The sequence below is a fragment of the Amblyomma mixtum genome, chromosome 5 (assembly GCF_055824585.1).
Source record: "Amblyomma mixtum isolate Tamu chromosome 5, ASM5582458v1, whole genome shotgun sequence".
Lineage (NCBI taxonomy): Eukaryota > Metazoa > Arthropoda > Arachnida > Ixodida > Ixodidae > Amblyomma > Amblyomma mixtum.
Window position 1 is genome coordinate 148,731,976 of NC_143016.1, and position 12,528 is coordinate 148,744,503.

A 12,528-nucleotide genomic window follows, 5' to 3' on the forward strand; every position below is an offset into this window, starting at 1 on the left:
CAATCAATCAATCAATCAATCAATCAATCAATCAATCCATAAATAAATAAATAAAAGCTAGCATACTCAGGACCTACCAGTTAAAGCACGTGCGCTGAAAGCGTAGCAGTAGAGTTCGTGTTTATTTGATTCAATCGTGCCCTCGCTTGAATACGAATGCCGCGATTAGACTGAGCGATAGCTTATCAAGCTCGTCAAAAACAAGACACGAAAGCACCGATATGCTTGCCTTTACGCACCAGTGCGTTTTTCCCATCATTTGCCACTTCCTGTTCGGAAAGATAATGACGGAATCTGCTGCCCTATCTGGGAGCTCTGTGCGTTATCAGCTAGCTGTTCGTTCTAAACGGCTCCTCTTTGTGTTTCTTTTTTTTTCTCGCAGGCGCTATCTGACACGTTGTGCGTGCGCAGCGTAAAGCGCTGTTTTTTCATCGGTGGCGTCGCCGCCTCGCATACGGCCGCCGTGCACTCGCTGTCAGCGGATAACCGATGAACATGGAAAATGTGCACCTCCTGCTGCTTCCGCTGTTCCTGCTGTTCGCCGCACCGCACGACGGTAAGACAATTTTTGCTCGGCGTGGTACTGTGGAGTATTTCTCGTACGTAGCTTTGGGCGTTTTCAAACGCAGCGAACGACGCGTCATTGGAACACGTGCTACGTGCGTGTGTCTTCCTTGCACGAACATAGATGGCGTCTGAGATACTTCCCTGAGTTTACTCCTCATACCACGTGTGAAAATGTTGCTTGTTTTTATGTTCCTGGCGGCGTGCCATTAATGACAAGTTACTCTGGATTATCACTCAATAAATTCTATCCTGTATTTGCCAAATTACGATTATAGGGTAATAAATAAAGCCAGCCGAAATTAATCACCTCTGAGCCCGAGTACAAATTCATGTAGAGTAAAAACAACTCGCCGACAAGGATGCTTACGTACAAATTAAGACAGAACTTGTCAGTTACTCAAGCAAGTCATGTGCTGAGAAAAAAGATATCCAGAAACTAATACGCACTCCATATTGTTCGCGCGAAATTCCACAGAAACAAAATTACTTTCGATTATCATTTTTAGCCACATAATTGTTTTTTGTGGAACAAATATGATAGGTCCAGTGTTTCGCTGTGTTTCTGTGAAGCTCAGCGCTCATTGGACGGATGATCAACTCTCGTACCTAGCCTCATATTAGCTCGAATCTATAACCGTTTAATTACTGCGCTAAACGACACTACCGCAATGTACGCTGTGAGTGTGGATCAGTGGATGAGACGCCTGGGCCGCTTACTCGAGGGAAAGCATCCTGTGTAATATTTCTTGTTTGACAGCTTTCGCTCTTTGAATTTTTTAATGTTAATTCCGCGTATTCTCGTTTGAGCAGCTCCTTTTCTGTTCAAGATAATGAACTGCGTACCCCTTTTTTTTCTATTACGCCAAGAAGGCACAACTTCCATAAATGCAAAACTCAATGTCCCGCTCACGTCGCATCATATAAACGCGATGGTGCTGTGGTTACCTCGTTAACTAGAAACAGCAGCTGCAGCAATGAAGGCGAAAATGTTGTTCTTTATCACTTTTGCGTCCTCTCCTCGCAAGTTCTCGCAAAAATGATATTTTAAAGCAGATTTTTGTGGTGGAAACAGACATCGAATTGATGCTTTAGCAGTGTCATGCCATTCATGCTGCTGTTCACGTGGTGGTCACAGCTGAATGCGCTGCAGCAAAATAAGCTACCTTTGGTAAGAATTGTGCAGTGGAATACACGAGTTTTTATAGCCTCCAAGTGATCGCAGTGAGCAAGTGTCATTTTTACGTGTCAATGTATAGTGCATGAGGGCTCACGCTTCCACTATTAATGGTTCTCAGCAATTCGCAAGTGTAGTATTGGAAGAAAAAACAGTATGTTCGCAATAAACGTGACTTTCGACTAAGCGGCATCGTGTACTGGCAACAGACGCTGCGCCTTGTGGAGACAACTTCCGTCAGTCACTCTCCTGCCATCAACACTCTCGTACAAAGCAGTATCACAACGAATATTTTTCATCTGTATCATGATGCTGCATGTCGATTTGCGGTATGCACTGTTGTTAAAGAAGAGCTGAACATGCCAACAACTTTCGTTTTACCTTTATTGCGCAAGTGGCAGGTTTAACGTTGCTGGCGGATTGCAATCTGCTGAACACAAATGCAAATGACTGCAAAAAGTAATATTCCAAAACTTCACTTCATAAGTGGTTCTCATCACGGAGAAGAAATTCTCTGGATTAGGGACGGTGCTTTCGCTTTCTGAGTAAACCCGTACGTGTGAATGAAGCATTCAAGCACTTGTACTCATAAGCTGAAGGAAATGAGTTAATGTTAATGCATGAATTGATATTTTAACCGCAGCGATGGCCGGTGACAAAACATGCAACTTGACGCAAGTACGGGAGTGCTATAGCAGAATCCTCAACAGCGTCATCGGGGAGTTGAGCCAGCAACAACCTGACCCAAGCCTCCACAAGAACCTCTGCAAGTAAGTGCCCACTACACATATGCTCATCGTCATCATCATCAGCCTGACTACGCCCAGTAAAGGGCAGATGCCTTTCCCATATATCTCCGGTTACCTCTGTCATGCGGCTGCTGCGGCTGCCCGCCCTGCCCCCGCAAACTTCTTAATATCATCCGCCCAGTTAACTTTCTTTCCCCCCTGCAACGCTTTTCGTCTTTTGGGAATCCACTACCTTACCCTTAAGGACCAGCGGTTTTCTTGCCTTCGCATTACATGCCCTGCCCAAGCCCATTTCTCTCTTTTGATTTCGACTAAGATGTCAGTAACCCGAGTTTTGTTCCTTCACTCACTCTGCCTTCTTGCCTTTTAACGTTTGAACTATCATCTTCCTTTTGCGTTGCTCGCTCCGTTGTCCTTAACTTAAATTGAGGGCTTTTCGTTATCATGCACGTTTCTGCCCCATAGGAGAGCACCAGTAAGATGCAGTTGTTATATGCTTTTCTTTAGGGTTACTGGTAAACTGCTATTCATGATCTGAGAGAACGGATGACAATCTCTCCACCCCACTCCTATTCTTCTATTCATTTCCCTCTGATGATCCGGATCTGCGGACACTACTGGTCTTAGGTAGACGTATTCGCTTAAGACTACCAGCACCTCGATACCAATTGTAAACTGCTGTATAACTCGTTATAGCGTTCTTCAGTTGACTCCCAGAGTGAATTAGCAAGGCAATGTTATCAGCGAAATGTACATTACTAAGGTTTTCTTCGTAACTCTTATCCCTAACTGTTCCCAATCCAGGCCTCGCAACACTTTCTGTAAACAGGCGGTGAATAGCATTGGCCAGGTCGTGTCTCCGTGCCTGGCACCTTTCATTAAGGAAATTTTATTGCTTACTTTATGGAGGACTCTGCTATAGCCGTGCAGCCGTATAGCAGTATTTTTACAGAAAGTTTGTTTACACCCTGATTCCGCAATGCCTGCCTAGCTGCTGATGGTTTGACAGAGTGAAATGCTTTTTCGTAAACTTTGAAGGCTATATCCAGGCGTCGGCTAAGTTCTGTACATTTTGATATCACCAGATTAATAGTGCGAATATGGTCTATTGTCGAGTAACCTTTACGAAAGCCTGCTTGATCATTCGGTAGATTGAAGTCTATGGTTGTCACGATTACCTTAATAAATACCTCACAGGAAATTGGCAGTAACCTGATCGGTGTGTAATTTTTGAAGTCATTGACGTCTTCTTTCTTATGGATTAAGATGATGTAAGCGTTCTTCCAAACTTCTGGTATGCTCGAAGTCATAAATAACGGCGTATACAGGGCGGCTAACTGTTCTTGCACAATCTCTCCTCCGTCCTTCAACAGATCTGCTGTTACCTGGTCATCACCAGCTGGTCTCCCCCTTTGCATTTCTACTAATGCTTTCTCTACTTCCTCTGTCATTATTTCCTTGATGTCCCATTGCTGTGTTAGACTCTCATTTACGTTCTCATTACATTAGTACTGTATAGATTTTTGTAGAACTCTAGCGTCTAAATGCATACATTTGTTTTTTGCCTGTGCCTAGTTTCCTCTTCACCGCTTTTAGGCTACCGCCGTTCGTTAGAGCATGCTCGATTCTATCCTTATTAAGCTTCTTTACGTCAGTTACCCAGCGCTTATTGATTCGCTTTGATAGCTGTGCCAGTTCTATTCTGTCTTTGGGATTTAATGCTTCATGCTTTGGCGTTTCCTCATCAGATCTTTCGTCTCCTGAGAGAGCCTGCCGGTATCGTGTCGAACAATCCTACCGCCTGCCTCTGCTGCGCACAGCAAAGAATAATGCAAATCATTATGCTGTCCTTTATCGAGGCACAAAATTTCAAACGCAAGGAAACCATATGATTTGTTTCAAGGGCGCGAGCCCTTGAAATTTCAGTCACAAGAGTTCAGGGGCAGATAATTTTATATGTTTTTGAATGTTTTCGAGCAACCGATCGGCATTTAGTGACATGAAGATGCACTTGCCCAATTGTTCTGACGTCACCGACCCCAGCGGTAGTTCAAAGGAAAACACAGTGCTTGCCGGTGACGCCGACGTCACTAGAATGTGTTAGCCGAGTTTGGCATGTGAAAACTGACGTCATGGTGCAGTCCAGATCTTCCACCAACCTTGACCGAAACCTTGACCGCGCTGATTTTCTTGATTACTAAACCGTAGGACTCTTTCCAGGAAAAGAAATAAAAAAAAAACGGACACCCTAATAGTTTGCATCTAGACATCTAGACCCCTTTAAAAGATGCTGTTTATTGTCTATTACTGCTACATCGTCGGGCCTCGCGCGTGTCCGCCCGGCGGTGTTTTGTGAAGAATGCGAGATGGTTGGAGAGTGTGAAGCACGGGGAAAGGTACCACGTGGCCAAAGCAAATATCAGGAGCGACGTAGCAGGGGGCAGCGGAAGCTCAGAACCTAGATCAGGGAGATGTAGAAAATAGTTGATAATGAGATTAAAGACAAGGCTTAATAGCTTTCTGCCTCTCGGTGGACAATTCAACCTTGCCACGAGGAAAGGGAGAACGAGAGAAAGCGGTGCTTTAAAGGGTGGGCTACGTATAAATGATGACCACATGATGAGGACCACACATGATTTTGAACGCGCTGTAACATCACACAATACAGTGACATCTCTTGCGTATCTACTGTAGCGAAACATTAACTCCCACCTAAATAAAGGAGGGTGTGCAATTAGGTAGAGGAAGATGTGGCATAGTGGAGTGCTGAGAAATAATTTTGACCACCTTAGGTTTTTTTTAAGCGTCACTGACATCGAACATCACCGTGTGATGTGTTGCGTGTCGGCATTATCAAATAGCGACCGACGCTGTCAGGATTTGATCTCGCGACCTCTGGATCAGTAGCGAATGTTGCAACCGCTGAGCGACCGCAGCGCGAGGGCGTAAGCTGGTAACTAGCAGCTGGAGCGCGCCGCCAGATGGCAGGGTGAGAGAGACAGAGTCGTGTAGAGATAAAGGGTAGAGCAGCCGGGGATGAGCAATTAAACCACGCCTAAACAATGCGTCGGCTTGGCGTGAAAACGCTCAACGCCACAAAAAAACGAAGGTGTCGTGCCGAAGGGTAAGAGTCTAGTGTTACGACATGGCTGCGCAAGCCAATGCAACAGCAAAAGTGTAGTGTGATGGGAACCAAGAATTAGCTTGACTTGCATGTGTAACACAGTGCTCCCTCAAAATAACTGAAAACGTTTTGGCAGTGCTTCTTAATGCAGGATGCTTAGTAATTGGTATTAAACTAAGGTACAGTCGCGGGTAAAAAAGATTAGCACACGAGACGGAACACCAGAGCGCCGGAATGACAACGCGTGGCGCTGCCGGTGGCGAAGAGGCTGATAACGAGAGTGCCGGGCTGTTCCCATTCTACAGTATTAGGGGGGTTAAGTGGACTGCCACGGACCAGCAAAATTACTGGCTAAAAGCAGCGCTATCAGCTATTGTTCCCGCGAGTGCCTTTTGAGAAACCATCGCGGACATAAAAAAACAGTAATAGAAAGAAGCCATCTTTGCTTGATAACCGAGCCAAAATAAATGCAGCATGCACAGTCACGTAGGGTCGGCACTTCAACGCTTGGGCGGTGCACGCTTGATAAAGCTTAATTCCTGCCGCCCCCCCCCCCTAGGCTGCAAAACATGGAAACGACCCGATAAGCAGGTCTGCGTACTGTAGCGCCGCGTGGTGAGATATACGAATTCTGATCGCCAGTGATCTGTGCTAATATTTTTTGCTCGCGACTGTACGCGATTGTGATTTGCTTTGCTTTCTTGACATGGCATGCATATAGAGTAGTGAGCAGGCTTGTCTAGTGCGGGGCGCAATGAAGGAGAGGAAGGGAAAATTAAATCAGGTACTGATATTTACGGAAAATATTTGCGCCTGAGTGAAGCCGCATACACGCAAAACAAGAATACTAAGAAATGATACGAGCAAAAAAGGCACGGGTGCGCTGGCCTTATGATTTCACTCTCGTTCTACAGCAAATCGCTCACAGGCAGCCTGAAATACGAAACTAAATCGAAAGCGAATCTAAACTAAACGTTGCTTGCTACCAAATGGGGTTTAGGTCAGTTTCGTGATGTTTTACCTTAAAGAACTGCAACGATACGAAACTGCTTTCCTGGCGTGGTGCTTCGGAAATGGCCGAATTCCATTTTTTCTAGGGTGTACCGGTGAGGTGGTAATGCACTCATTTTTAACTTGTTTCATCGCTGTCGCTTGTGCAGTAGGTGGTAATGCACTCATTTTTAACTTGTTTCATCGTTGTCGCTTGTGCAGTTTCCCGTGGCCGCCGATATCGTTGCGTTAACAAGACACGCTTCCAAAATTGGCATTGCACTTGCACTGCTTCCACGTGCAATTCTGAAGGCAGCCGGGCTGCTGTTGCCGCCTTGTTTGTTACATAGGCTGGTTCGGTGGTTGAAACACCGGCGAGTTTGGTGGTGAAGACGAATAGAGTGTGATTAATCGCACATCTCGTCAACATATACCGTTGCTTCGCGGTGTTCGCATTCCGATGGAAGTGAAATAGTAGAGGGCCGTGTACTGTGCAGCGTCAGTGCACATTAAAAACCCCAGGTGGTCGAAATTTGCGGAGCCCTTTACTACGGCTTCCCTCAGAGTCTGAATCGCTTTGGGGCGTTAAACCCCAATAACCAACCATGCCATTGACTGATGCAGGGAGCGAGGTGGACGCCCACGCAGACACGCTGTTGATATTGACTTTATCTTTATCGGCTTCAGACTTTGTTTTCTATCCAATGTCAAAACAAATGATAGCGCCCGTGCCATATGCGTTGTCTAGGTGAGCTTTTTGGCTTGGCGTAAGGTGGGCATGTTGTACAGATATCTGCGGCGGCTTCTCAAAGCGACCCTTACACGCAGCCCCTGCAACGCCTAGAGACGTCGAAGAGAAAAAAAGGACGCGAAAAGGTAAAGCCGAGCCAATCGCTGTTCCCGGAAGACACGATGCAGTTGAGTAGACCACTGACCGGCAATCATGAAACGGACTCGGACAGCTTTCTGCACTCTTGAAGCTTTAACACCGGGGTTAATGTTAATTTTCTTCTTGATTCTGGGATTATCAATGAAAGCCCAGGTAAACGCTGTCGTCCGACAGGCGACGATAATGCTTTAATCTCTTGGAAAAAGATGAAAAGCTTTAGATGGTGAAATTGTGAGGCAAAACTGGTGCGAAAATGTGTGCACACGGACACCAATTTTCAGTATGGTCACTTCAGTCCTCATTAGTGACCGTGGACGCCAATTCACAGCGGACGTTGTCGAAGAACTTCTCCGCCTCAGCAGCTGCAGTTTTCTCCACTCCACGCCATAGCCTCCCCAAACGAACGGTTTGGTAGAACGCACTAATTGGACGCTCACCACCATGCTTGCTATGTACCGTCTTTGTCAAAAGTAACCAGGCTGCATGGTTTGCTTCTAGCTTTATACTGGAGCCCTTATGACTTCCCTAAAGACCAAAACTTGATGGAAGGTAAGAAGACCCCCAGTCCTTACCTTTAACGACCATTTCAGCTTCAGAGAAGCTGTAAGGGCTCCACTGTACGAGCTAGAAGGAAACCACGCAGCCTGGTTACTTTTGACAAAGACTGTACGTCGCTGTACAGTCTTGTCTTCTACAGTCTTGTACAGGACTGTCTAGCCGTCACGGCTAGACAGTCGGGACGGCCAGGACACGTTTTACTGTGCAGCGCCAGGCAGCAGCGGACTCCCGAGGGAACCACACAGAAGAGACGACGAAGAAGAAGCCCTGCCCGCCACCATGGCTAAGGCTAGCCAGAATAGCGGGGAAGGCAGTTCGGCCGGGAGACGGCGCCACGAGAGTGCCCAGGAATGTGGCATTGCTCCCCCCCTCTGGAAAGCGCCGCCCTCGGCGCGGCAGGTCGTGTGGACCGACGGCGGCTCCCCCGGGCACGGGATTTTGGGACACGAACACCTCCTGTTCATGGGGTGCCCGTGCAGAGGGGCAGTAGTCCTGGTGCATGGAGCGGTTATCGTCGACGGGCGCGGAATCCACTGTCTCGGCCGTCTTGATCTCGTATGCGAGGGGGGAGAGACAGCTCTCAGTAGTCTGGAAATTTGCTACTTCCAGTGCGAGCAGCACGCGGTCGTTGAGCGTTCCCGAAACCGAGGCGTGGGTACTCTGTCCGACGGATTAGTAAAGGGGCAGCGTGTTGTGGTTGGACAGCAGGGCGAGTGTGGGATTCCATAAGGCGGTTCTGGGCGACCACCATCTCGACGGGCGCGCACGCTGAACACCTTAGTCTTCGGCGCCCGCAGGTAGAGACGAGTGATCTGCTAGCGGGCGTGGTACGGCTTCATTTGTGCGACATGCACAACTTCGGACGTTGGTCGTCGAGAGGAACGAACAGTTCCTTGAGGGAGAACTTCATAGTTTACCTCGCCGAGTTGGAGTATTACTTTATAGGGGCCAAAGTACCGCCGAAGCAGCTTTTCAGAGCGCCCTCGTTGGCGGAATGGGCTCCACACCCAAACGTTTTCTCCGAGCTGGTAAGTGACATCCCTGTGGCGATGGTTGTAACGGTGAGCGTCTTTTGCTTGTTGATGCCGGATATGTTGCCGAGCAAGTTGAAGGGCGGCCTCAGCTTCTTGAACAAAGCGGTTGGCCCCCACGACAGCGGAGTTTAAACTACCAGGAAGAAGCATTGCGTCGAGCATAGTCGTGGCTTCGCGACCATGGGCTAAGCGAAACGGTGTGAAGTGAGTCGTCTCTTGCAGGGCAGTGTTATATGCGAAAGTAACGTAAGGGAGTAACTGCGTCCCAGTTGCGGTGGTCGTCGTCGACATACATGGAAATCATGTCGGCGATCGTCTTATTTAGGCGCTCAGTGAGTTCATTAGTTTGCGGATGATAAGCTGTTGTTCGTCGGTGGCTGGTGCCGCTGAGTCGCATAACTTCCTCTGTCATCGCCGAGGTAAAGGCCGTCCCTCTGTCAGTTATAACGACCGTGGGTGCGCCATGACGAAGCACGATGTTCTGCATGAATAAGGCGGCAATTTCCGCAGCTGTTCCACGGGAAAGAGCTTTCGTCTCACAGTATCGACTGAGGTAGTCGGTGGCGACCACAATGTACCGGTTACCCAGCGAAGACTCCGGAAAGGGGCCAAGTAAATCCATGCCGACTTGGTAGAAAGGAACGCGTGGTGGATCAATAGGCTGCAGTAGTCCGGCTGGCTTAGTCGATGGTATCTTGCGACGTTGGCACTCGCGGCAAGTTCTGACGTAACGCTGTACAACTGCAGCAACCCTGGGCCAGTAGTACTTTTGGCGTATCCGCGCCAAAGTGTGGTTAAAACCGAGGTGACCAGAAGATGGGTCATCATAACACGCCTGCAGGACTTCGTCGCGCAAGGCCGCAGGTACGACGAGCAGATAGACAGCTTGCGTCGGGTGGTAGTTTTTCTTATACAGAACGCCATCGCCCAAACAGAACGACGACAGTCCACGAGAGAAGATTCGCGGTGGAGACTCAGCGCTTCCTTCAAGATACTCAATGAGAGGCCGTAGTTCACTGTCGTCTCTTTGGTGTTGAGTGAGGACGGACGTAGAGATGGCGCCGAGAAAAACAAAATTGGTGTCGGGATCAGCTCGGTTGTCCTCAACAGGAGCACGAGACAGACAGTCGGCATCACTGTGCTTCCTGCCGGACTTACAAACGATGGTGACGTCGAACTCTTGAAGGCAGTTCGGCCGGGAGACGGCGCCACGAGAGTGCCCAGGAATGGAGCGTTATATATATATATATATATATATATATATATATATATATATATATATATATATATTGGTACGCCGCGCCGCGGTGCGGCCGCACTGCAGTGCAGTGGGAAGAAGAAGATGAACACGGTGTGCGCGAGACTGTGGTGGAGCCCGCTTGACGCTGACCGTCCAGTGACGTCCCCGATCCCGACTTGTAAATAAACCCGTTCTCGTCCTCACAACTTCGTAACACAATATATATATATATTTAGGTTGCGAAAGCGTGAAGTACTTGACTGCTAATAAAAATATATAGCGAAGTATACGCTTCGTTAAAGGAAACATATTTATTCAACACGACGTTTCGATCGGAAGACCGATTTTCTTCAGGAGTGATTTTACATTGTTGATGCGTATTGTTGTATATAGCGTATACTTCGCTATATATATATATATATATATATATATATATATATATATCAGCTAAACACATTACATATGCTTTTGCTGTTTGTCAAAATATATGTATTAATTCCTGCTATGGATTCTCTGCTACATCAGTGCTCTCTTTAGTGTACTCACTGTATAATTTTCATAACTAGCGAATAGTATGTAATTAGCAACCCTTTATCTGTTGCATTTGTGTGATATTCTCGTGTTCTACGGTCTGACGTGGAAACTGTAGAATGTTATGCACTTCGTCAATCGCGTATCATTGCTGCTCGTTCCCACTGTTGATACCAGATAAACCATTTCTAACCACAGTGAGGTGCACTCCCTGCCCGAGGTACAATATGGGCTTATTGTGGGCAGCCAACATAGCCCATGTAGTCTCCGTTCTTAAAGGAAAATTTCGGTGGCCTCCTTAGGCCACACTGACAATGAAGCAAATTAGTACATTATAAATGCCTTGAGGGTATATGGGGGCACTTGGGCTTTGTCTGCTCCTAAAACATGCACATTGGCCTCTTGCGGGGATCATGCGGGCAGGGCCCTAATAGGCTTGCCCCTTTAAAAAGTGCAGCGCTCCCATGCAGAGTTTTCCAGCGGCTAAATGAGATGAAAACGTAACGCTTGTACTCAGAGGCTACAGACATGCCGCCAAATAGAACCGATGGAGAGCTGGCTGTGCTACGTACATCATGAAATGCAGGCCGAATGTGGAATAAATGGCTCCTATTTGGTTGTTTGTGGATACCCCATTTGGGAGCCAACTGGGGCACGCGTTGTGAATCCCACCATGGCCCCACCGGAGCTAAAATGGGCTACCCACTTTGAACCTACAGGGGTCATATGCTACTTTGTGCTACGTTGTCGGCATGTACAGAAAGCCGAGCGTGCTTCCGAGCGACCTGCCTGTAGGAACGCCATTTCCGCCTGTTACGCAGGAAGTACAGTCCAACGTCGGAGTGCGAAGCGGATGTCGCGCCCTGCCTTTCCTCCTTCCCAGCAGTCAAAGACTTGGAGAGGCTGTACACCAGCATCCGCCAAGAAGCCTGCGGAGATATCACCTTCAGCCTACTGAGATGTGAGTCAGTCGCAAGCTCCAGTTCTAAAAGAACCAGTTCTAAATGTTGTGACGTCAGGCTGGAACTTGTTGGATGGGATGGCAAGCTCAGACTGGTGTAGTTAAGCACCAACAATTGATTTAAAAGAAAAAGAAATAATCAAAATATCCGCTCACACTATGGTGCACCTAGAGCCCAATCGGGAAAGTTCACTTGTGATGAGCCGGCGCGTTATGGTAAATGTCCTCTGACGGCCGCTGCTCATGAGATCAATATCTGTCTTTGTGTATGCTGATCGTCAACTGGTGAAATACAGGCTGACCGAGAAAAATTCCCGGCCGCGGTCATAAGCAAGCCCCACTCGAGAACCTCCAAAGCGCTGTCCAGCAGGGATTCAGCCATACAAGTCCTTAACGGCTAAAGACTGAAGTTTATTTCCAACGCTGACACAGGTAATAGCAGCAGATGCGCGCAGAGAGGACACTGGGCTTCAAACAGCGCGTGCAAGAGCTATTTTTGTTTCATTACAGCAGCACAGCACTGCTTGTTATAAGTAAAGTTAACAGTATAGAATACTAAAGAAGTGTGCATCCAGTCGTGACAGATAATCCTCTGGCAGCTGTGCTGCGCATTTTTTACCACATTACCGATAAGGCTAACACGGATGGCGATGCCCTGCTACAAGAATCCGAAAATAATTTCGAGTGAAGCCGCACAGGACAGACGCTAGC

The 12,528-nt window shown here is 47.6% G+C and overlaps 1 protein-coding gene across 1 annotated transcript in view; it reads left to right on the forward strand.

Moving 5' to 3' along the window:
* LOC149344127 (uncharacterized) overlaps positions 1–12,528 on the forward strand; it is a 40,804-nt gene that overhangs the window by 2,320 nt on the left and 25,956 nt on the right. Inside the window, exons 2-4 of the mRNA XM_089546157.1 lie at positions 383–556; positions 2,385–2,511; positions 11,678–11,817. Coding sequence (XP_089402283.1) covers positions 490–556; positions 2,385–2,511; positions 11,678–11,817 — 334 coding nt within the window. The 5' untranslated portion in view covers positions 383–489. The remainder of the gene's footprint in view (positions 1–382; positions 557–2,384; positions 2,512–11,677; positions 11,818–12,528) is intronic.